This window comes from Erigeron canadensis, chromosome 4, assembly GCF_010389155.1.
Source record: "Erigeron canadensis isolate Cc75 chromosome 4, C_canadensis_v1, whole genome shotgun sequence".
NCBI lineage: Eukaryota > Viridiplantae > Streptophyta > Magnoliopsida > Asterales > Asteraceae > Erigeron > Erigeron canadensis.
The window spans coordinates 19,815,929-19,841,082 of NC_057764.1; the positions used below are offsets into that span (position 1 = coordinate 19,815,929).

A 25,154-nucleotide genomic window follows, 5' to 3' on the forward strand; every position below is an offset into this window, starting at 1 on the left:
GGTTGATAGCTCATTAATAATGCTTTTGTTCTTGTGTTATTTCACAAGGTTCGAGTTCTACGTCTTACATTTGATTACTAGCCAAAACATTAATTAATTATTATTATGCAAAAAAAAAATTATAAAAATTGAATTGATTGTTTAATAAAAATCATTTTCAGTTGAGTTACTTTTTTTAGTATTATATTAAAATATTCCTATATGAATTTTTCTTTTTATCTTTCTTAAACTTTCAATGAGATTTTAATAAAAATAAAATAAAATAAACTATCAATTGTAACTAACTATATAATATATTAATTATGTTTTTATACCATAGAAATAATATATATTTTGTAAATTTGAAATACTTATAAATTATTTTAAAATAGTAAATATTTTTATAAATTAATTTTTTTTGATAGATAATAATTATACATTACACATATGGTACCCGTGGTTTGTATAATATTACACGTTTCATACCTCACGTGCAAGGCATGTTAGTTACTTAACGATATAACTAACGATCGTTAGCGTGAGGTACCTTTTGAGTGCAAAATTGTAAACCATGAGTATGATGTGCGTAATTAAAATCTAACAGGTATGAAACTAGTAATTTCGACCAAACCACAGGTACCATTTCGGTAATTTACTTTTACTTTTATTAGAATTTCATCGATATTACAAGTAGTTATTATTATTATTATTATTATTATTATTATTATTATTATTAAGTTTTAATAAGATTAAATAACAATAATTCAATAAGCAATGTGACACTTCAAATTTACTAGTTAAATATCTATACTTTAGGTTTGAACCTGGAATTTTGAGAGACGATTGACAAATGCGTGCCCTTTAATTGACTAGAGTGATATATGAAACTCCATATATTTTTAAACAATGTAAGTGGATTATTGTTTATGTACCTAACTTTCAAATTTTAATAGTATCATTATGGGAATATTCTTCGCTTTTGGAGGGAACCATTAATTTAAGAGAGTTAAAAAAAAAAAAATTTGAAAATAGTTAAAGTCTTAGATTTTAAAACAAATATAATGGTTGCAAGTTTACTTAACTTACTTTACAATAGTATGTAATTTGTTGTCATTTTTTTTTAACAACATAATTTAATTTGTTGTATCATTTAACTTTCACGCAGAAACGGTACGCAAAAAAATTAAAAAGGGGACAATGTTAAAAAACTTATAAAAACAAATTTAAAAAGGGGTAAAGTTTAAAATTTTATATGCAAATTTTAAAAAAATATTAAAATTTCCATTTCAAGGCAGTGAAGATTGGTCCTTTTTGCCCCCTTTGTTACTACCTCTCCTTTCAAGTCATACTAAGATACTTTCGTCGGTTATTTTTCTTTGTTTTTTAACATTGTTTTTTGTACTGATAAATCTTCATTTTGGATATCTATGTATTCTACGTACTCAAATTAAATAAAATTACTTCAAGAGCAAAGATGCATATGCACACATCATAGTATCATACATTAAAAAAAAAATGTTCTTTTTTTCTTAAGTACTTAATAATTAAGAACTTAATGCATTTAGTCAAATTTAATGTTCTTTTTTTGATTTAATAAACAAAAATAACCGTTAATTACCTATTTTTTACTTAATACATTCAGACATTATTTATACATTCAGTCACTTAATACATTCAACACTTAATGATTAAAAAAAAAACGAGACAAATTACTAACCAAATACCATAGCATATACATAAACAAAAAAACGAAAGCAAACTAAAAGTCTAAGACAATACACACTACTACATAAATACCCCTTTCGAAAGCATATAAAACTAGATCAAAACGGTAAGGTCCATATCATTTGCAACGGTTTGAAGTAATAAAGTTATAGAAGAATATTAAGATTTAAGACCAATGATATAAATAATAATATCAGGAGTATGTTTCGCAAATAATTTTTTGGAGAAGCTTACCACTTTAAAAAAGAACTTCCTGTATTAAATAAAAAGCTTGAGTTAGAATTATTTTAAGTGAGTATTTATTTCCATCTCCTTTTTTCTATATATATACTTTTTCATTATTGTACAATTATAAGTTATTACATCATTTCAAAAATTATTGTACTTCAAAAGATGTATTAAAAAGAGAAAACGGAAATATATAGAAGGCCCAATTTTAAACGCAATACTAGTAAAGGCTATACCGGCTACACGTCTAGCTAAAGGTTTGCACTTTATGATAAAAATATTGACGTGTAGTGATCCATCCGTCGCTCCATAAAAACGTCAAAATAAACTACAGTAGAAGTCACAACTATATACGCATATATGAATAATCTAACAATTGTGGTGGTCGCATTAACAATAACCATACTTTATTACATCCACCACCAATGGCAAGTGACCCTAAGTTGCATACGATATTATCCATATCATTTTTCATGTGTCACCCAATTTCATTTAGAAATCTTGGGTGAGTCCTTAGATCGAAATCAAGTGGGCTCGAATCAAAATGACTACTTATCAGAATTTGAGGACTTTCAAGTTCTTGAATTCAAGACCGTGATTGAATGAAAATGCTCCGTGGATTGAATACAAGGGTTTTACAAGAAATAATTAGGTTTTATTTGAAATTGAAAATAGATATATAAAGTTGCAATAATTCTTGAGCCTAAAATGTTGTTCAAAAATTTCTTTTGACTATTTGTGTGTACTTTTATCCGAAGGACTAAATTAATGATATTTTTTCCTGACAACCCCTCCCAATTAATGAGTCAGACCCTCTTTAATACTAGATCCTGACTCGGATACAAAGTATACGTGAATTTGAAGTAGAATTATCAAGCATGATAAAGAATTGCTAGAAGCTAGCCAGCACTCCATAAAGTATAGGAAAAGAGACAATCCTTTAAAAGAAAATTTTTTAACCATCTAACAAAATCAATTATTATTATTAGATGACTCAACAAAACGTGAAGCCACGAACAAGTTCACAATACATACTTCAAATACATACAAGAAGAAATTAATACACCACTAACAAAACAAACCAAAATATTAACTAATCTAACTGAGTGTCTCATTGCTTGGAGAAAAAGATTTCACTCCACATACATGACACATCTATGATCTATCATATAAAGATCCACTAGATAGGCCACTAAAACGTAATTCCTGAGAGTAAGCACCGATTTTGGTTAGCTTAAATTGCAAAAGAGGGTTGCTTAGAAGAGAAGCCATTCAATACATAAACAACAGTACGTGTAAGCTCACTTATGCTCAAATTTAAACCCACGTACTCCATATTATTATATGTGTAGATAGAGCCACACAGAGACGGTATTAAAAACAATAAAATCCCCCACCCCCCATACGGATGACCATCTGTCTAAGCTTAGGTGTGGAACACTCACATATTGTTTTTTTAATCCATAAAAATCATGGGGTCCATGTATTTATTCATTAAACAAGAAATAATAAAATATTAGTATGCGAGGGGTTCCACACCTAAGCTTAGATGTCAGGCAACCTTATATTTCATTTTCCCATACATACATATATATATATATGGTGACAGAATCTCGAAGCTTGACAAAGACCCAAAACTATTTAAGGTGTGTGGGGTGCCTTCAGTAATTATTCCTTGGCTACTAACTCAGGATTGGGTGTAGCTGGATCTTATTAAGACAACTAATTACCTTGGTCTGATAATGCCCTCACTTTTACAAGGTTGAGGCCGACGAGTTTTATTTTATAGTTGCCGTTATAAAAAAAACTGACACAAATGGTTGTTTTTTGCTTGGAGATACATCTTAACCAGGGGTACATCCTAACTATGCATATCACCATTTTAGAAGAGAAGTGATAATCGTACCACAAGTTTTGATTCATTTACCACACTGTACATGTTTTATAGTATACTGTAAAAGCGTATAATGCATAACAGTGGTAAATTTATCAAATTCTGTGGTACGAGTATCACATCCCATTTTAGAAATGGCCAAGTTCAACTTATGTAATGTAAGGATTCGTCATCAAGAATCTATACTAAAATTTGACGAGAGTAAGTGCCCGCATGTTGCGGCGTTGAGATGGTGGGGGTGATAGGTCATAAAGTGTGATAGGTCATAGAGTGTGATAACCAAATGCCTTAACTATACGGGTTCCGCCCTCGGATTTAAGAACACCCATATAATTTTGGGTAAATTACAAAAATCATACCTGAGGTTTGTTCGAAACTGCACTGGTCATACCTACAATTTAAAAATTATGCGAGACATACCCAACGTTGTTAAAAACTTACACTGACCATACCTATCGTTGACGGTCGTCTATTTGGCCGTTAAGTCAAGTCACGTGCCGTGCATGTGAGGTATCAAAATCGTAATATCTAGTATACTTCAGGTATCAATTGTGTAATTTACCCTAATAAAATATTATTAAGAATTTTAGAGTTTTTATTATACTTCAATTATTGAGTTGGATGTATATGAAAAAGAGAAAAAAAAAAAAAAAACTTAATTATGAAAAAAAAAAAATTTTTTAATGAAAAATGTATCGAGAAAAATAATTGATACAATAATGCATTTATTATTATATATATCATTATTATTTTGTTATATGTGTATAGTGAATATAATAATAAATATATATCATTATTATTTTGTTATATGTGTATAGTGAATATAACAAGGATGATAACCATAAAACCACTAAAGTTTTACTTTTATATTATTATTATTATTATTATTATTATTATTATTATTATTATTTAATTTTTTATGATTTATTCTTTTTGATAGAAACCTATATATAAAAAGATACAAAACAAATAATTTTTTTAAAAAGCAATATAACTTTTTCATATGGTTTTTGTCATCCCTTGAGATTAGAGGGGTAAAGCAAAGTTGAAAACTCGTTAAGGTTTTAAAATATTTCTCAAATTAGCAATATGTAGCATTTTGGGTTTGGAGTTCCAGAGAAAAACATGTTTTTTGTTTTGTGCATCCATTTTGGATGTATATTGTTCAAAATGATGCATCCAATAAAAAACGTGATTTTTTTGATTTTGACGGATCAATGTGTCGTTAAACACTTAAATAATGATAAATAGTTATGCACTATGTTACTTTTATGGACTTTTAATGTATCAAAATGATGTATTTAAGTGTTCTCAACGTTCTTATTTTAAGAGTATTCTTGCCGGAGTGTTACCCTATATATATGAAATTTAATATAGAATATCTACCCACTTTAATAATTGAAATATAAATATAATAATCTTAATAATTTTTTATTAGAGTAAATTACACAGATGTATCTGAAATATACGCGAAATTACGATTTTGATACCTCACATGCAAGGCACGTGACTTGACTTCACGGTCAAATAGATGACCGTCAGTGATATGTATGGTCAGTGTAAGTTTTTGACAACGATAGGTATGTCTCGCGTAATTTTTAAATTGTAGGTATGACCAGTGTAGTTTCGAACAAACCTCAGGTATAATTTTTGTAATTTACCCTATAATTTTTATAATTTATCAATGTACGATTTTTGAGATTAAAGATTTTGAATGAATTGAAGGAATAAATGATTTATGGAGGAGATAAAAAAAAATGATTGGTTAAGATTTAAGAAGAGAGAAAGTGTATTATAGCTATTTTAGATAAATATAGAATAAATTTGGAGATGTTTTAGAAAAGTAATGTTGAAACTTAAAATTTAGATTTGGTGAATTTACTTTATAGTATAGATAATTATAAGAAGATGGGAGCTCATTAATATTCACAAAGCGTCTACTAACACGCAATCCGGCCATCCATCAATCAAATTATGAAATAGTGATGTTTTTAAACTCTAAATCCAAGTTAATCTTCATCAAATACTACAAGTTAAGTATGTGTCAGAAAAATACCAACGTCATCGATCACCCCTAGTAGTATAATTAGTTAATGAAGCAACCACTAAAACTTTCTGCTTTACAACTTGGCCACAGTGGTTAATAAACTTTATGTTATCATTCTTGCCCCTTTGTATCCATAACTAAAAATGTTGAAGTTCATAACAATACTATTTCAACCCTGAGGTGAAGCTAGTAGGGGACTAGAGGACGTTCAACCCTTTCCAACTAACACAACTTATATAATTTTTTTTTTATTTCAAAACTTAAATCACTGGTGAGTTATCCAATGGGCCCTTCCAATTAATTAATCAATCGGTCCCCTTTAATGTCAAATCTTGGCTCAACTACTTTCTTAACCCAAATACAAGCGATCATATTTTTCATATAAGCTAGCTAGTCATCAATGAAAGTGGCTGTTTAATTAGGGAGTCGTAAACAAGAGGGAATGTGAAAGAAATAACGTGTCATATGCTTTTCTATTGGTCCCGATACAATGTATGTGACTCCCTCTACTTGCTTACGACACCAGAAATGAGAAACTTTCGGTCCTAAAATAAATTAAGGATTGGACCATTTAACATTAACATATTGTAATATAATCTATTAAAATTAACCAACATATAATAATATTCGAAATCCAATTACTTCACTTTTGATAGGCAAGTGGGGAAGATGTGCACATCATTTCATTTATATTAGTTATTTTGGCAAAAGTATGAAACAGTTAAAAAGCAATAAGAAAATTAAATGCCACACAAGCTGGCTGTATGTTACAGCAGAAGATCAACACAAGAAAAATATAGTATAAATATAATAAAAGCAATAGTTCAAGATCAAGCCATATATTTTGTGCTGTTGAGTGGGGTAGGCAGGAAATTTTTAATTTTTTTTACTTTGCAATATTTTTATAGAAACTTTTAAAGGGTATTGAGTGGAAATAAAAATTATTTAATTATGTTTAACTATAAATTATCCTCCTTAAAAATGCTTACTTTATAATATCCAAAATTTTGAGTAACATATATCCAAACATAATTTTCGTATGTTTGTTAAAAACTTTCCAATTTAGCTAAGTTCATATACCTATGTTGAATCAATGTAAAACTTTCCAATGTCGGCCCCTCATCAATTCATTGACATGAGAGAAAATAAATCACATAATACTAATATGGAATCGGGATTTGAATATGAGACCTTACGTTTTATGATATGTCATTATCATTGGTGTACAACTACGAGGACTCTATAGTATAGTATTAGTAAAGTCATATGATATATATCTTTATTACTGGTGAGTGGTGAATTAGTAAAGTCATATGATATATATCTTTTCATAACTGGTGAATTATTAAAGATGTGTAGGTGATGCATATCAAAGTGCAAACGACTGTTTAATGAAAGGAAAGTCCACTAGAACATAAACAAAGAATTTATGCATAAGTGGGAGCACCTCAAATAAGCTTCCAACAAAGGTGATTAAGAAGCAGATGGTTGGGAAATAAAGTGACTCCACTTAGTCTTTATTTTCTATTTTTTTTTTTTAAAATGGTGATATTCTTATATTCTCCAATAACCAATTGCATTAGGAAAAAGTTGAATGACTACAATATTATTATAATGCTCATTGTATCTGTCATTTGAGGAAAGGAAATCATAAAGTTTTAGTTTATATGGGATATAATCCATAAAGATTTCCATGTAACATGTTATCAATTAGTGAAGGTACGTCACTATGTCCATATAAAGTTGTCAAAACTCAAAACTTAAAACAATAAAGACCATAGAATAAAGCCTTTTAAAGGCCTGGCCTGTTGCCATGGAGATTAGGGAGGCATTGTGGTTTACCAAGGCCCAAAAAGGGGTTTTAATGTGTACTTTGGAATTGGAAGTGAATAATGTGATGATTAATAATCAATTGCATGTAATCGTTTACAATCAAACTGTCCCATCTGTAACAATGATGTTGTTTGAGTTTTAAATTTGCTTTTGCTGTAGCTTGTAATAATCAAACATAAAAAACACTAATGTGAAAGGAGAAAATATCTATCAACGAACCATTATAAACACTACTTCGTGATTCCAGCTTCAAAGCCCACTAATCACATCGTTAATAACAAACCTCAATCAAAATGAAATACCCTTTAGAAAACTCGATTAGAAACAAAAAAAAAAAGACACGAAAAAGAGTGTAAGCCTATTTCGAATTCCTGGTTGCTTAACTATCGGTGCTTAATCCGCTCATATAAGTTTTGAAATACGATTATGGATTTGTATTTAGTTACTATGTTGACTGATTTCTACTTTAGAAGTGGCATGAGCAATAAGAATCAGGGGACCATAGAAAAAGGGGTATTTGACTATAAAGGTTCATCTTGATCTGGATTTGGGTCAACCACAACCAACGGAAGTGGATGCTGCAATGTTGTGTCTAGGTGCCTGATATAGACTTGAGAAAAAGAAACTAAACGCTAGGTCATTGTTTCTATCCACACTTTATCGCACTGTTATATGGGAGAACTCAAGTTAGTATTTGAATTTTTAACCCAAGATCTAACATTATTATATGCAAGAAAATAACCATATATAAAACGACCTCATTAACCATCATGAATAGATTGTAACATCTTTCTGAAAATATGAACCATGTGCAAATCTTTTCATGTAATGTCAAGAACTGACTTATAAACTGTAAGTTATCGTAGGAGCATGGAGTGTGAGAGCTCGAGGCCAAGCAAACGACAACCAACCTGATATCTCGAAAAGAACACAAACCCAAAAATAATCTGATGTCAAACTGCCAAAAATTCACATGTATTAAACTTATTTAATACAAAATGGCACAATCTTTTACTGACCAGCAAGAAGGGTCAATCGGATGCCGAAAGATGTGTTTGATTTCAAAAATCATTGGCAAAATATGAAAGAAAGATAGTACTGAAATCATCTAATGACAACATAAACTAATGAGAATTGGTAAAATAAATAAAGAACACAGCGAGAAGTATAACGGGACACTAGCACCTACAATAAAGCCCTACCTATGCAGCAACTGGTGCCTTTTCTACCTTCTTTGCAGCACTCTTTTCGGTCTTCGTGGGGACTGGTGTTTCTGGCTTTTCAATTCCTTGTATATCCGTTATCCTCAGTTTTGTCAATTCCTAAAGATATGATGCATACCAATACCAAATTATTATTTTTGAGATTCTAGCATACCATTACCATGTATACTAAAGGTGGCCAAACGGGCAGGTTGACTAACGAATCCATATAGGCCATTATGAGTTTGAGCCAGACCTGGTTGGTTAGACCCAAATCAACACTGTTTTTTCCAACTCTTTGAACTGTTTTATAAATACTGGGTTAAACATGATTGACAAAACTATATTATTTAGCATGAAAATTTAATTTTTCAGGTACAAATGAAGGACTATACATTACAATAACACTTCGAACAACTTACTACAGGTTTACCAATTAGCCCCATGTGTTATATTTTATACTACCCTTACGAATCATCAGAGATAAATTAAAAAAAAAAAAATCAACCCATTTACAGAATTATAGGTAAATGGGTTGAACTTGCCAACTATAATTATTACTAAGCAGAAAACTACAAGTTGATATGACTTTACCTGTCTATGACCTTTCTTTCGGCGATAATTCTTTCGTCTCTTTTTCTTAAATATGATTACCTTTGCATCTAACGCCTGCAAATAAAAGTAAAGATTTAATCAATGATAATTTTGGTTGTTTGGAGACTATGGACGATGAGGAATAACAAACATAAAGATAGTATTTATTGGTTGATATAATGAAATGCTTCATAACTTAGTTTAACACTTTAAGGTAATACTCTATAACACACAAAACTGGGGGAAAGTGGAACTCATTAACCGCTTTACAGTCTACCCCTCTACACCATAACTCCCTTTTAGAATCTTGCTTACAGTAACTTCTTTCTATTTTGTACACTGCAAGTCTTTCAAGGTCCTTTACTTTCTATATAAACAACAAATGACAAGCAAAATCAAATCACAGGTTCAGTTATGACTAGATTTCTCTTAAGATTAATGTTTCTTTAATCTTTCTTGGTTGCTTAAATTGTTGCTTTCTTTGTCAACATATGACCTGATATCAACTTTCTTGGTCTCTCCTATTATACACTCAAGGATCTATTTTTTATAAGTAAAGAGACAGATGCAGTTATTGAAGCGAAGACTTTTCATAAAATATCTTTCGTTGCACGTAAATATTTTGACAATGTATCTACCATATGCTACAGACCTCCCATCAAGTATCAGCGAAGTTTGCCTGTAAATTCCAAATCCATAGCTGAAAGACAAGTGAACAAACGCTACATATAGTAATTTAAATCTAAGAATCCAAACTTTGACCATCCTAGTTAATGCAATTTTCTTTAAGCTATAATTAAATCTTTTCATCCAAATATGTTGATAAAATTTCTAATGTTTACCAAGGATAGATCATGCAATGATAACACTCGTTTCCATTCCTTTACATTAGGGTTGCCATTATCATTTCCATTCCCACAAGCAAACCAAGTGTCCCTAAATCTGATTTTCTAGAAAGATGAGAACTATTCTAGTAAGAATTGAAATGAAAACGACTTTTTGCAGTCTGTGAAGTTACAGGAATACGGTTCTATCTAATAAAGTTAACATCCAAATTACAGAATGCATCAAAGCTGTAAATATACATTACCCATAACTTATATTTAACATATGAACCTGTTTTTATGATGAATGGTATAAGCGATAGCACACACCAAACTAAAGCAGAGCAATAGTAAGAATTTGCAGGAAAAGGTCCAGAAGTGCAGTAATATAAAAGAAGAAAGTGGTAAGTGAGAAATATTCTTACATGCTCTTCCACAACTGCATGAACAGCTGCCTCAGGCAAAATAGGTCTACCAATCATCGTCTGAGTCTTGGAACCAAGCATGAGAACCTTATTTAGTATTAACTGCGATAAAAGAAAAAAAAAATTACATCAGCTGATACTCATTCCCTGAAGAAATGTTTGTGTTAATAAAAAATGAAGTAAAAACATCAAATTGTACGTTTAAATGCCAACATCATCAACACATTGCAACAAATGTCTCGGTGTTTGTGAAAGGGGACTAAAGAAATAACTCATAAGAAATGATCAAAGCTCACAGGAAGAAGGTAGATTATAACAATCAACGAAAGCATAACAGCAAGAAGCATAAATTAAAGTGTTTTATTAAGAACTACCTCACATTGCCAGAGGCTACATAAATACAATAATTCTGTTTACAGACTAGAACCCCAAATGTAACAACTGTTCACCCAAGGTCATCCGATACCACTATTATTTATGTGTAGAAATAAATGTCAAATGCTTAATAATATCAACGGGAAAATAAATGTCCACAAACTGAGACCTCATCTAATTAGTAAGAACTCTTTGCTGCTTTGAAGTCTGAAGATTCTCACCAATTGCCTTAATACACATTTTGCAATCACTTTGACAAAAGTCGGAACATTCACCAAACTGTTTAGCTACTTCATAACGGTGTCACAATTTTGAGTTCTATTGGAGCAGACACTATTAACACCAATGCACTTTTTAACATGATTCCTTAAATATACCAGTATTTGGATAATTCTTGGTTTATTCATTCTTCTGATGCTTCTTATTTGAAAAGGTTAGAAAAACAAGTTTGCATGCTTTTCAATACAAATAACAGAGCACATGTACCAATAAAAATTGGCAACATATCTATCATGTAGAGTTTATGAAAGGAATCGTCACAACCATATGCTCAAGACTTTGAGAGGGTAACTTAGTCATTTAGACACTAACATGATCAAGAAACTAGCAACGCCAGTAACATTCTACATAAAAGAGGCAACTTAATCATGTATACAGGAAAAATAAACATAATTACACAACAAGAAGAACACATCGGTGATCTTTTCATAGGAAGCACTTTGATTGTTGATGATAGTATGACTGAGTACATATGATTCTGTGCGACATATAAATGCATGTATAGAATAAGCTTATAGTTAACTAACCTTGTCGTGCACTTCACAGAACTTCAACTTCTCGGTGTATATGCAATCACCATTGCTGACCTTGAATTGATGTGCTCCAATCTACAGCAGCATGAGTAAATCAATACACATAATAAACAATAATACACGATTTTCATTTGCAAAATATACATTCGTTAACAATGCACAAAGCAGTCTTGTCATTACGTACATGCATAGTAAATTATTATAAAACCCTTTCTAATATTCTCATTGGCGGAACAGAAGTCATTTAAGAAATCATATCCATGATGTTAAAATAACAAACAGCACCAATTCATTAAAAAAAGTCATAACTTTCACTGTGAGTCTATAGAAATTCCTATATAAGGTCAATTACCGATAGTAACATCGTATACAATATTCTTGTTAATCCCATTCAGTTTAAATTTACAGTCCCATCTACATCCAGTACAATCTATAATCAACTTACGGCCGTAAAAATGTGCTATAAACCTACACTTAAAGTCACGGTAATCAGTAGAAGCCTGAAAAATCTTTTCAAAGCAATTTCATCATACTTTGAGATACACTTACAGAAACCAATCAGTTTATGTAAAAAAATGGTTACCCTGTTCTGTTAAAAGGCCAAGATGATCATTATCAAAATGCACATCGTGGCAAATATAGCATGTACTACATATTACATCGGTAAGTAATTCACTCAAACCGGTTCCACTTATGGATACTTGGAGGGTATATTTCACTAAAGGTTTGTCAGGAAAACTCATTAAGCTTCTCAATTAGTCATGATCATACTGAGCTTTTGTACAGATGTATAATTCCAACCAGACCCAGGCCATTTCAATACATACAAAAAGTTAAATTCTTTCAACCCAAACACGTTACCCAGAGGACCTGCTCTCTAGGTAACTCAGTTTTCCTTTACAGTTCACATTCCAATAGACAACGTTCAGCAAATTAAGTACGCAGCAGTGTGTACCTTGTATGACAGTTTGATACAACAAAGCAAAGTGGAACAGGCTCTAGTTAGCTAAGATTCACCCCCATTATTATTTTGCAACACATTATTTTTTATACTAGCCTAGTCGTTGTATTGTTATACGTAAGGCGTCTAGGCTCGGGTTGGGAGGTGGCATGTCATCTCTCTTGTTAGTTGGATGTTACACATTGTATGTGCTGTGTAAAATCGATGGGGCATTCAGCAGAAAACCGATAAACATTGTAGCTTTTTAATGAACAAGTAACACAAAAGCTAACCTGAGTTACATAATGACAGCTTGTGTTTATATTATCAAATGGATGCTTAAACATAACTATGCCTATGTTAACAACATAATCTATACTATATTTTAAAGCAAATTCACTTTTCAACTTTCAACATTTAATTCAACAATATCCACATATTAATGCATAAAGTACCATACATCAATGCATATAATTTTCTCTCTCCTCTATAAATCATTTTATTCCTCTAATTCTTTCAAAATCTTTTATCCCAAAAACCGTACATCAATAAATTATAAAAATTATATGGGTGTTCTTAAAACTTCATGCTCTTTCATTAGAGATGTCATTCGATATACTTTCGACGAATTTTTAAATCCGAGTGTGGAGCCCGTGCGACTAAGGCATTTGACTATGACACTCTATGACATATAACTTCCTATGACCTATCACACTTTATGACCTATCACCCTCATCATTTTACCACCGCAACACGCGGGTAGTTGCTCTCGTTTTGATAAACGCTTACGCTTGGGTTTGTACGCCTTACGCTCGGTTATAAAGCAACCTAAATGCCTCAAACGTTATCATTACGTAACCAAATGAGCAATGTACTCAATAATAATTTCTTATTTGTGCTACATTCTAAATTGTTAACACATCAACTAATTAAGACATAAAATAAAAACAGTAACACAAAGTCGAAAAAAACAACCTGAATAACGGCGAAAACGGGTTCATACGGTTTAAAGACGCGATCGGAGCGTTGAAGCTGACCGAGAACCTTATAACCAATAGCAGCAGCTTCAGTTTCTTTTTCTTCGGGAGAATATTCTCTCTTTAAACCACCGTCCTCCACATTTTCGCCTTCTTCTTCGTAATCACTCTCATCATCTTCATCGTCCTCTTCCTCGCTCTCATCGTTGCCGTTATCGACTCGGCTGGATGAGAAGAAACGATGATTTGAATCAACACTAGAAATTGAAATTGGATTGGTGAAATTAGGGTTTGAAGGATATAAATTGGGAAGACGATTAGGAATGTGGGTTAGGGTTCTGAAATGATGTAGAAATGTTGATGAGGATGGATTATGTGTTGATTTGTGGAGATGGAGGATTAAGGTTTTCAGGCATCTCCTATTCGCCATTGTTGCTCTTTTAAGGTTTCTGTTTTTCCTTATGTGAGTGTTGTTATTAGGGTTCTAAATGGGTTTTGTCAATGTCTGAAAGAGTATATACATAACGCATAGTTAGTTGTACGTTTCATTTTATAACTTAAAATATACCTTTCATATATTAAAAAAGAAAACCATGAGTATTACAGTAGTACGTTGGCACTCCTTTGGTTTAGGGGTGTTTGGGTTAGCTTATATTTTTTAGCTTATGCTTATAAATTATAAGTGGTTTTTGACTTTTTAGTTTTAAATTTATAAGCTTTTATGTAGTATTTGGATTAAATTTTGATTTTGAAAGGAAAATAGGAAGAAAAGTTAAAAAACTTTAAATTTTAGCTTATCAAAAAGTGGCTTATATAAGCTAAAAAATCGTAAGCTTAAAAGCCCACACAAACACTAAAAATGGCTTTTTTCCATCAATATAAGCACAAAAATTAAAAGCTCTTTCAAATAAGCTAGGCCAAACACCCCCTTAGTGTTATACTAGAGTAAATCCGGACGTTGTACAGGACAGACCGAAAACGTAAATAAATAATGTATTGACAGTTACATATTATTCATGATATAGTTTACGATATTATAAAAACTATCAGATTACGATTGATACAAATAATAAAATTATGATTTTTATAAATATATGATATATATCAAATATGTTATAGCATGATTAATTAAATGTAATATTAAGTTATAATAAATTTATATGTGAGAGTAATAATAATAATAATAACTAAAATAGAAATAATTAAATAACAATAATAGTAATAATAACTAATATAAAATAAAAATAATATAACATAAAATAAAATACATAAAGAAAATAAAAAGTAGAGAAAGAAAGTAACAATATTATTGAGTATTTATTTATTTTTAATTTATTAGCGGTTAGGATTAATATATAAAACAAATCAAACTTAAGGTCAAACTTTAGAAATTTAAAATAAGACATATTTAGTGTAACAAAAAAGTATTAACTTTCCACAATTATTAGCAAGCAAAATGCAATATATCAAAGATTATGAATAATATGCTTATTAGCTAACTAGCGTTGTACCCGCGCGATGCAGCGGGGAATAAGAAAAAAACGCCGGTGGTTTGATGGTGGTTTGTGGGGTGGCGGCGATGAAAAAGAAAAAAAAATAAGCCGGCGGCAGTTGATAGTGGTTTTTGGGGCGGTGGTGGATGATGTTTATGGGGGATAGCGTACATAGAAGGTGGATTGCGGCGGTGGATGGTGGTATTTGGGGCGGTGGTGGATGGTGTTTATGGGGGGAGAAAATCAGAGAAGGGGGGAGAGAGAGAAAATCGGAAATCGGATGAACGTATGTGTGTGTAATGAGTGTGATGGAGAAAAAATAGGGTAGTGTAAATTAGGAGGTCATAAAAGACATTTTAAAGGTAGAGGTGTTAAAAGGGGGTGGGGTAGTTTGCTTATTAATGGAGTATAGATTAGCCCGGGTTCAACTTGGGCATATTAATGAAAGTTTTTTAAAAACGTAAGATCATCAGTGAGTTGCTACGAAATGGATTGAGTCTATTTTTAAATATCTATGTGATTATTTACTACAACTTTTTTTTTTATAGTTTTGATAAACAAAATGCATATAGCTATATATATTTTACTTCAAAATATTCTTTTTGCTCAGAAATAAATAAAAAAATGTCTATATTTTTTAAAGTTTCATCAAGACTTAAATGTAAATTATAAAACTATATGAAAAAATAATAAAGTAATTAAGATAGTGTTAAGATTGATTAATTTTTAAAAAAGCTAAAATGTTGCTAAAATTATAATTTTAAATATGATGTCATAATTTCTAAAATTATTTGTAGGAAAGATTGTGAGTTTGCCACATAGAAAATTTTTTACAAAAATTTTCTAGATACAATTCTCTTTTATTTATATAAGAGATATCTCGCTGCAAAAGAAGGGTAAGACTATGAGGAGTGGGGGGCTTTGGGGATCCCCACATGGGGAGACTTCCGCCATGTGGCGGAGGCTTCTCCAAAGAGTTCTCCCTCATTTTTCTTGGATTGAGACAACTCTTTGGGATAGCCTCCTATAATTTTTTTATTTTTATTTTTTTAGTTTTAAATTACTAAATTATATAGAAAAAACACACAATTTTATTAATTTTTCCATACATCACACAACATAACTAAACAATTATTCCAAACATCACACAATACAACCAATTGATTATTCCAAACATTACAACTAAACGATTACTTTTTTTTAAACTTCGGATTGTTTCATACCAATTCTCACTCCTCCGCGTGATTAAAATTGTTTCAAGATACCTTCGTGTACTCGGCCAAAGTCCTTTCAACCATTGTACCGTGTTCATCGTCGTGACCTTGGTTCAAACGGTTGAACATCATATCGAATATGTGAATGTTTGTGCGCATGCGGTGCCAATGTGCGGCCACCGCATCTGAATTTCAATATGTCGATGGTTGGTTTTCATAAGTGAGGAAAAGATGGGTCACTTTCGACCAAAACGTACGTTCCCTTTGGTAGTTACTGCGCAACGGGTCGTCTGACACCTCAACCTAAACTTGTGTCAAACTTATTTCTTCGGACCGAGTCCAAACCCTTTGATTATAGAGAGAAAAGCTAGAAGATTATGTAAACTGTAGAGAGAAATTGAGTAGAAGAAGTTTTTTGTCCATAGAAAATGAATTAGTTTTGGGTGTGTATATATAAAAAGTAAAGTTTTAAAGAAAAAAAAATAGTTTTTGAATAAAGGTCAAATTAGCCGTTGCAACAGCTAAAATTTTTTTGGGAATCAAAAATTTTAGGGCGATCAATATACGCTGGGCGGCCGGAAGGATTTTTTTTTGACAAAAGTCGCCACTCGGAGCTGTGTGGGGGCGGCGTTGGGCCAAAAAAAGCCCCACTCCAAACAGTCTACATATATACTACTAATTCAATAGAACAAATTATTGTCATAACAACTTTTTATTAGTTGGCCATAGTTTTCAATCCATCTTTAATGAGCTACTAATCCGCATGGAGCAAGCCCGTGACTTGTGAGTCATCATGTGCAATTATACCGTTTTAAACAATTAGGGCGGTGCCCCTCTCCGATTTTTCTTCTCCTCCCCTCCCCTTTTGCTAGGAGCACTTCGCCACCTTCCCCTCCCCTCCCCACCCTTTTCTATTTAATTTAATTTTTTTTTATTTTTATTTTAAATAATAACTAAAACTAATTTTAAATAATAATAATAGTTTTAATAATATATTGTATAGAAAACCAAAAAAAAAAAAAAGACTTTGAACTAGTATTATATATAGTTTAAACTTTAAGGGTATAAATTATAAAATAAAATAAAATTAATAATATATATATATATATATATATATATAGATGGTCACGAGTGGGTCTTCAGTCTTCTTCCCAAAGATTCCCTGCAAACATATAGATATACTATATGTATATATACATCGAAAATGGCAACTGGTGTAAAAATAAAAAAAATAATAAAAAAAAGCAACGGTCATCAAATCGGCAGGGAAACCGACACCACACTCCCCAAATCCCTCCCCACCCCACCGGTACCGGTTGGACGGGGGGGTGTTCAAATCAGTACCAGTCCGGTACCTATCCGCTCCCCTACCCACTCCGTCCACCCTTAGTAATATCATCAAGTAGTAAGCACCATCCATCATTATGATTTATGCTTCACCATACATATGTTTCCCATGAAATGAACTCAATTAGTTTACCTTACAATAAAATCATAAAGATAACCACTTGGTTATAGATTGAATAGCCGCTTATACACGACCCATTATGATTCTAGCAAAAAAAAATTGGTATGTGATGAGATGTGTTTGAGGTGCACTTATCTCTATACATTCAGAGTTGGCCTATGATTATAGTAGACTAGACAGTGACCTTGGGCTACCAATGAGAAGGCCTCCAAAAATTTCAACTTTCAAGCAACTTAATCTGGGCTTATAAATGTATTATTTTTGTTACTGTTTTGAGTTCCATTTGACACTAGAGACGGCCAAAATCTGGTTCTTGGAAGAACCGTTGGGAACCGGTTCCAGTCAACGTTTGACTATAACCGCTTCTTTAAGAACCGGTCAACGTTTGACCAGTTTATTTCGATTTTTTTGACAAGAAACGGAAGCGAACCGATTTGTATTCGGTTCGGAACCGATTTTTGGATCCCAAAGTGGATCCGATTCGGAACCAATCAGGTCTTGAAGAATTGGTTATTTCGGGTCACGATTTCGGTTTATCCAGACCGGTTTTTTTTTTTTTGCCTATTTCTATTTGACACCGTAGTAAGAAAACTTGTGGATAATTTTTTTTAATAATTTTGTTTGTAACATAGGAAAATAAAATACCAGAAAGAACCCAAAAGTAAATGTAATTTGTGAAGTAGTATAGTCGTTTGATTAGGTATTTTGTCAATTGGAGAAAGAGTATCTTATTAAATTTAGTATAGTCATTTGATTAAAGAGATCTCTGGAAAAATAAAATTTATATAAATATTTTAAACTTTTTTTACACATGTAAAAAGTAACAAAAGTTTTTTATAAAACCAGCAATTATATGTTTTTTAGTTTAATTTTGCCAATTCCAAATCAGATAGTTTTGCCGAAGGCCAAAAAACTAAATTGGTCAATCGTCCATGTGGTTTGCTCGATTAGCATTTTCATTCCTGTGTTTTTTTTATCATTAGGTGTCCATGTATTTTTCTTTTTCATTGTTAGTCGCCCATGCCACAAACAACCGTTAGTTTTCATTCGTTAAACCCCTCATGTGCAAATGCACATAAGGGCATTTTCGTCCTGTTTGTAACCATAGAGACAAATTTGTGATAAAACATATTTAAGGGACTATTTGTAATAAAATACAAAAACTCATCATCTTCCTCCCTCTCTCACTCCCACACCAGCCAAACTTTCGACCACCCTCACAGCCTTCTGTCGCCGCTGTTTTTCACCATAAAAACTCTGGCCATCACCCCCAACAAAAATTAGAGTTTCATCTTTAATCACAACCACAGAACCGTCGCCGCCGCTGTTGCTCCGCCACTCTACCGCCGTTGTTGTTGCTGTTTCGTTTTCTAGCCACCACTACATGACTCCATAGCATCCGAGGAAAGTATGAAACGTAAGTATCAATCTTCTAAACAAACCCATTTCGTCCCTCTCTGTAAAAACCCCAATCTTTTTTTCTTTTTTTCTCTCTCTCTTGCAGCCACGCACCACCAAACTACCATCACCTAACGACGTTTTAGAAAGAAGAAGAGGCGTTCAAGCTTCAACACATGTCATTATAGATCTGACCATGCTCGATTATTATGTTTTTCTCTTCGGTTTTGATAACCATAGTGGGGTGGTGGTTCTTGGTTTCCGACGAACATTTCCGGCGGTGGCAGGTGGTGGCTGCCCGGTCAGAAGTGGTGGTCGGAGTTGTGTGGGAGAAGAAATCCAAAGATTTTTTTTTTAATCCAATATTTTTATTACAAATAGTCCATGTGGTTACGAACTTAACGATTATACCCTCATATGCAACCTCATGTGCATTGCACATGAGGGGTTTAACGGAGCAAAACTAACGGCTGTTAGTGTTAGGGACGGTTGACAATGAAAATGAAAAGTACAAGGACACCTAATGATAGAAAAAGCATCGGGACAAAAATGCGAATCGAATAAACTATAGAGACGATTTGTGAAAATTTCTCTAAGTTTTTATTAAAGATTACACTTTTTTTTAACCAACCTGCCTATTTTACGATTTTTTACCAACCCCCGTATACATAACTACATAGTTATCGGATAACTAATGATAAGTCCTAAACTGGTTAAAGGGAGGGACCTGAACGGGTCGAAAATTACGAACCATGAACGGATCGAAAATGAAGCATGTGTAATGGGCAAACCCTTTAGTCCGAGCATGCAAAGACCAATTATCGGTACAAGGGTTCTACGCTACAACATGGTATTTTTATGCTTATCTATATATTATCGTTTATCATTTCATTTTGTGTGTTTAGTATTTTGATTTTAGCCCAATTACTTGTACTTGTGAGATTTGTATTGTATTTAATCTCAAGCGCTTCACATTGAATTTTTTAACTAAAATGGGAATGATCAAATTTAACTCTAAATAATCCAAATTCACATAAAGGTCTATAACTGTAAAGCAAACAAAATTTGATAATACTTACAGAAACAGAGTAAAGCAACTATCCCCATATGATATAGCCTTATACATCCGGTATTTGTTTTAGCAATGATATTAGATTATATAACCCCAAAGCAGAGGCGGAGCCAGGATTTCACGTTGAGGGGGACTCAACCGTATTTCTTTTCCGATCGTTGTATACAATATAATGTGAAAGACATAATCATTTAATAAAATGTTAGTAAAATAGAATTTTATTGCGATGGTTTAATTTTATAGACCAAATGTAAAGGTTTTACTTAAACTGTCATGGCTAGAAATCAAACATTTATAGCTTGGGGTGACTTGCTTCAAAAAGACCTTTGTATTAGTTGGCTATGAGCTAGCCTTGCAATGGAAAACATGAATGGTTGGTGGGGGCTGAGCACTCCCCAGTCCCCCTACTAGCTCCACCTCTGTCCCAAAGAACAGAAGAGATGAAGCATTTTGAAGGTTCTTAAAAACTAGTTTTCCATAAGCATTTCCTCAAACATTTGGTGTGCATCAAAGTATATGTATGTATGTATGTATGGTGTATTAATTGTATTTGATTCCGCAAACCAAACACAACAAACTTAAGATTAATATTATAACCTGAACATGAAAAATCCCATCCGTTTATCCGATAACATAAGAGACTTTCATAGGGAAACAAGTTAAAGGTTACGTTTAACGGGTAAACTTGACCTGCATTTCATACTGGAACCTATATGACCCTCTTCATGTCAGACACAATAAGCATTTTGCTTTTTTCAGATTTGTGGTTATACAATGAATTATATACTGTATATTAAGATACAAATTAAGGTACTAACTATACGGATCGTAATGATCACATTGATATGCTATTTGGTACACCTCTACCAGTAACACCAGCTTCCGAAGTTGGTATGAGCAACTCGTAAGGTGGAACACCGACGCCACATCTGTTCCTAAGCCTTTTATCGGCATTTCTCGTATGAATCTCATTTTCTATTCTTTTAAGTTTCATTGAAAATGTATAGAATGCCTCAACAATCTTGGGTTCACCTGGCCAATTAGTACCAATTTCTTTCATGTCTCCAAGGTACTCCTCATCATTTAAGTGTGCAGAGATTATATCAATTATGGCCATATACTGTGTTGTTTGAAACAAAGTAGGCAGAGATTCTAGGAAATAGTCTTGTGGGTTAGCTACAAAGCTTGCATACTCTGGGTCATGTCGTTGGGGTATAAGCTTTCGCATAAGTGGTGGACGTTTTGGGACATATCCACCATAGTGGTACTGTCCAAAGTTGATTGCCGCATGATATGCAGATGAAGTCCGTATTAACAGGGTCAGTATCTCTGCAAGTTTATGGGGAGTGGTTATTTTCGGCCACCACTTAGCATCACGAAGATCAGCATGCCCTACATTAATGGCTTCCTTGTACCATGAGTGAAGCTCAGTGTCAGATGTTATTGTATCGCCGTTAGGGTAGTAATGATTTACAAATCTATTCACTAACTCTTCAAGTGCAGAGCATAGGAGAAGCCCATCATTAGCATATGGGTAATCTTCAATAGCTAGCTTTAGTCCATGGGGCATATTCTGGTCTGGGAGTGCCATTCCTCTGTGGTTCAGCAAAATGCTTAGAAGGTTATATACTGTCATAAACTACAATTATAAAGTTTCTCGTTATGTATATATTATATCACAAATTTGATATTTGGTTTCTTGGTGTAGCATTCTTACCGTCGTATCAAATCTTTTGGAAGGCCTTCTAAGCCAAAGCGGCACCAATCATGATAAGCAGCACAAGCCATCTGCATACTGTATTTTCCAGAAGCGAAGTGACTCTCAATTATCCCATTTGCACAAATAAGGCTTTCGCGTGCTGCTGCATTTATTGCAAGCGTATACCTAAGGTGGGGATGAAGCAACTTGAAAATAGGATGCAATTTGCTCAAGTTACGTTGAGTAGCAATTATAAATGGTTCCATACATGCATGAGTCCGCAACCTATTGATCATTAAGATGACTATGAATGTGTTTTGCTAAAAATTCAACTTGCATATCATAATTTTATTTTATGTAAGGGTATCAAAAGATGTATTTGAATGTGTTTTGTTAGTCCTTAATCTTTGGGGATATCTATGATTTACAGTTTACAAGAACTTAATGTTCTTTATTTTAAACATGAGAAATCACTAGCCAGCTTATCCTTATGCTAGCTATATATATAAACCAAAAAGATCATCTATAAACCCCTGGATGCGGAAGGCCTACATTATTAGAAGTAAGCGACTGAGTTAGTCTGGCCTTCAGATAGATGTTGTATAAGTAGTTAACCAGACTTGCCCAACATATTTATTAGTATTCAATGTCAACATAGCACACAAAGAACTTGAACATACCAATGATTAACTAGTTGGTGAACACCCGCGTCATTAGAGCATACATGCGCTTTTCCTAGTTGCCAAAGCCAGTTTGTGGTTGCATCAAGAGGCGGAGTTAGAACTTGCTTCAATGGAATATTGTTGGCATTAGGAGGAAGGCTAAGCTCAATTGCAATGGGCTTTAAAGTCCCTATTGTTGTCAAGACAAATATTGTACGGGTTCCATATAATTTTCAATCTTCTTGAGAAATTATCCTCTCTAGAAAGGGAAGATAAATGTCGTGGTAATCCAATATGAAGAGTTTTCCTTCATCCATGGCCTTAAAGTGTATACATTAAATAAATCAATCGATTTCCAAACAAACGTCCATACATATACGATTAATAGTTCTAAGATAGTCCCAAGTCTTTATAATATTTTTGCTACTATACCTGTTGTACCGACGTGCCGTTTAGGTGACCTATAATATTTTCTTCTTTAAGATCTGATTCCGGCGGTCCATACTTTAAAGTAGGGATGAGCAAAAAAACCGTTGACCCGCGCCCGACCCGGAACCGGCCCGAACCGACCCGACCGAAGCCCAAACGGGCCGGGTCACGGGTCACGCATTTGTTTTTTTCGTGGGTCACGGGTCACGCGGGTCGGGCCGGGCCGGGCCGGGGTCGGGTGAAGACAAAAACCGAAAAAAAGTGAAGGAAACCCGTAACCCGCCCGCGACCTGCCCGTACCCGACCTTCACGGCCCGGGTCACGGTTTCGATTTTCATGCATTCGCGGGTCACGGGTCGGTCCGGGTTTTTGCGGGTTGGGCCGGGTCGGGCCATTTGCACATCCCTACTTTGAAGGATCAAGTTTGCTCACAGGGGGAAATACCTGTAGGATTTTAACAAAGGACATAGAATTTGAAGCTATAATTATACAATATCAAATAAAAAGTTGTTTCAAGAATTCTATTGTAGTACACATTGGCGGATCCACCATGGGACCACCCCTTCTCAATACTAGTTGGTTACTGGAAAATTATTTTTAATACAATTTAAATTTAACCAGTGCGTTTAGTCCCCAAGTTTTCATATACTTCCATGGTTAGTTTTCTTAGGCTCCCGACCTCATAAACTTTAGTACATGTTTACTGACCTTCAACCTCTCTATGCTAGTAGGGTTCGTCCCTGCAAGTGTTTGGCGGCCAAGTTCATCATCTCATATATAGCTTGTTGTGTCCCCTGAAATGTTAATGATAATCCTTTCTTATTTATGAAGGGTGTCCAATGTTTTTGATTTTCAAACATTCCGTCAAATTACATTCGTTCGAATTCCAATTCCTTTGATAGATTTCATTCCTTCTAAAAATATTATGTAAATCGAACGCGTCTTAGTTTCGTATTTTATTATTTTCTTGACCAAACAAGTGAAAGAATGAAATTTAATCTAGACCAATATGTTATACCAAACTGTATATGTCACTTAGTTAACATATTGTGGTATATCAAATAATAATCTCTATTATAAAAAATCATTTGTGATCTGAATAATGATCAATGAAATACGGATGATGATTGATTAATAAAGTCAACTATTAGAATGGATCGGAGTCGGATGCACTGTATGTGGATTATTAGTAGAAGAGTTGACTAAACAATGAATGATAATAAAAGGCAAATCATTTTTTTTTTTTTGTAACTATGTCATTCAATCATCAAAATATCCTCTTCCTTCAGTAGCCAGCAAGTTAATAAAACCCACCCTCTCGTTCATTTAAACGTTCTCCGATTCCTTTACATATAATTTGATATATACATATATAAACTCGATCAAATCTACATGTCTTCATTGGTTGTACGGTTTCTGACTAAAATCACTGATGAAATAAAAAGATCCTTGAAAGCCTTGGAGGTCCCATATGAAGAGATAGAATCAGCCACCAACAACTTCGCAGATGAAAATCTCGTCATCGCACAAGGTTCCTTTGGTAAGTTATACAGGGGACAACTCTTACGATCCGGAAAAAAGATCAATATATTAGTACGGGAGTTCAATATGACAGAGGATAGATTAACAGAAATGATGATGTTATGTTTGCTGAAACATCAAAAAATCAGCTCCATCATATATTGTGTTTTGAAAAAGTCTTACATTGAAGTATTATTTATAAAAAAAATTGAGGTCAATGGATGTCTAGCCGAACATCTGTCTGCATACTGCTCAATTGGATGGTCTCAAAGACTGGACATATGTATTGGCGTTGGACAAGCATTGAAATATATTCATCAAAATGACTTTGTGCAACCCGGTT

The 25,154-nt window shown here is 33.1% G+C and overlaps 1 protein-coding gene and 1 pseudogene across 1 annotated transcript; both read right to left on the reverse strand.

Annotated features, from left to right (window-relative positions):
* Positions 1-8,649: 8,649 nt before the first annotated feature.
* Positions 8,650-14,327, reverse strand: LOC122596532 (50S ribosomal protein L21, mitochondrial). Its single transcript, XM_043769130.1, has 5 exons — positions 13,854-14,327; positions 11,933-12,013; positions 10,752-10,853; positions 9,503-9,577; positions 8,650-9,028 (listed from the first exon to the last, which is right to left on the reverse strand). The coding sequence occupies exons 1-5, from the start codon at positions 14,283-14,285 to the stop codon at positions 8,909-8,911; spliced, it is 810 nt and encodes a 269-aa protein (XP_043625065.1). The 5' UTR covers positions 14,286-14,327; the 3' UTR covers positions 8,650-8,908.
* Positions 14,328-21,335: 7,008 nt separating this feature from the next.
* Positions 21,336-24,813, reverse strand: LOC122597110 (annotated as a pseudogene).
* Positions 24,814-25,154: the final 341 nt, after the last annotated feature.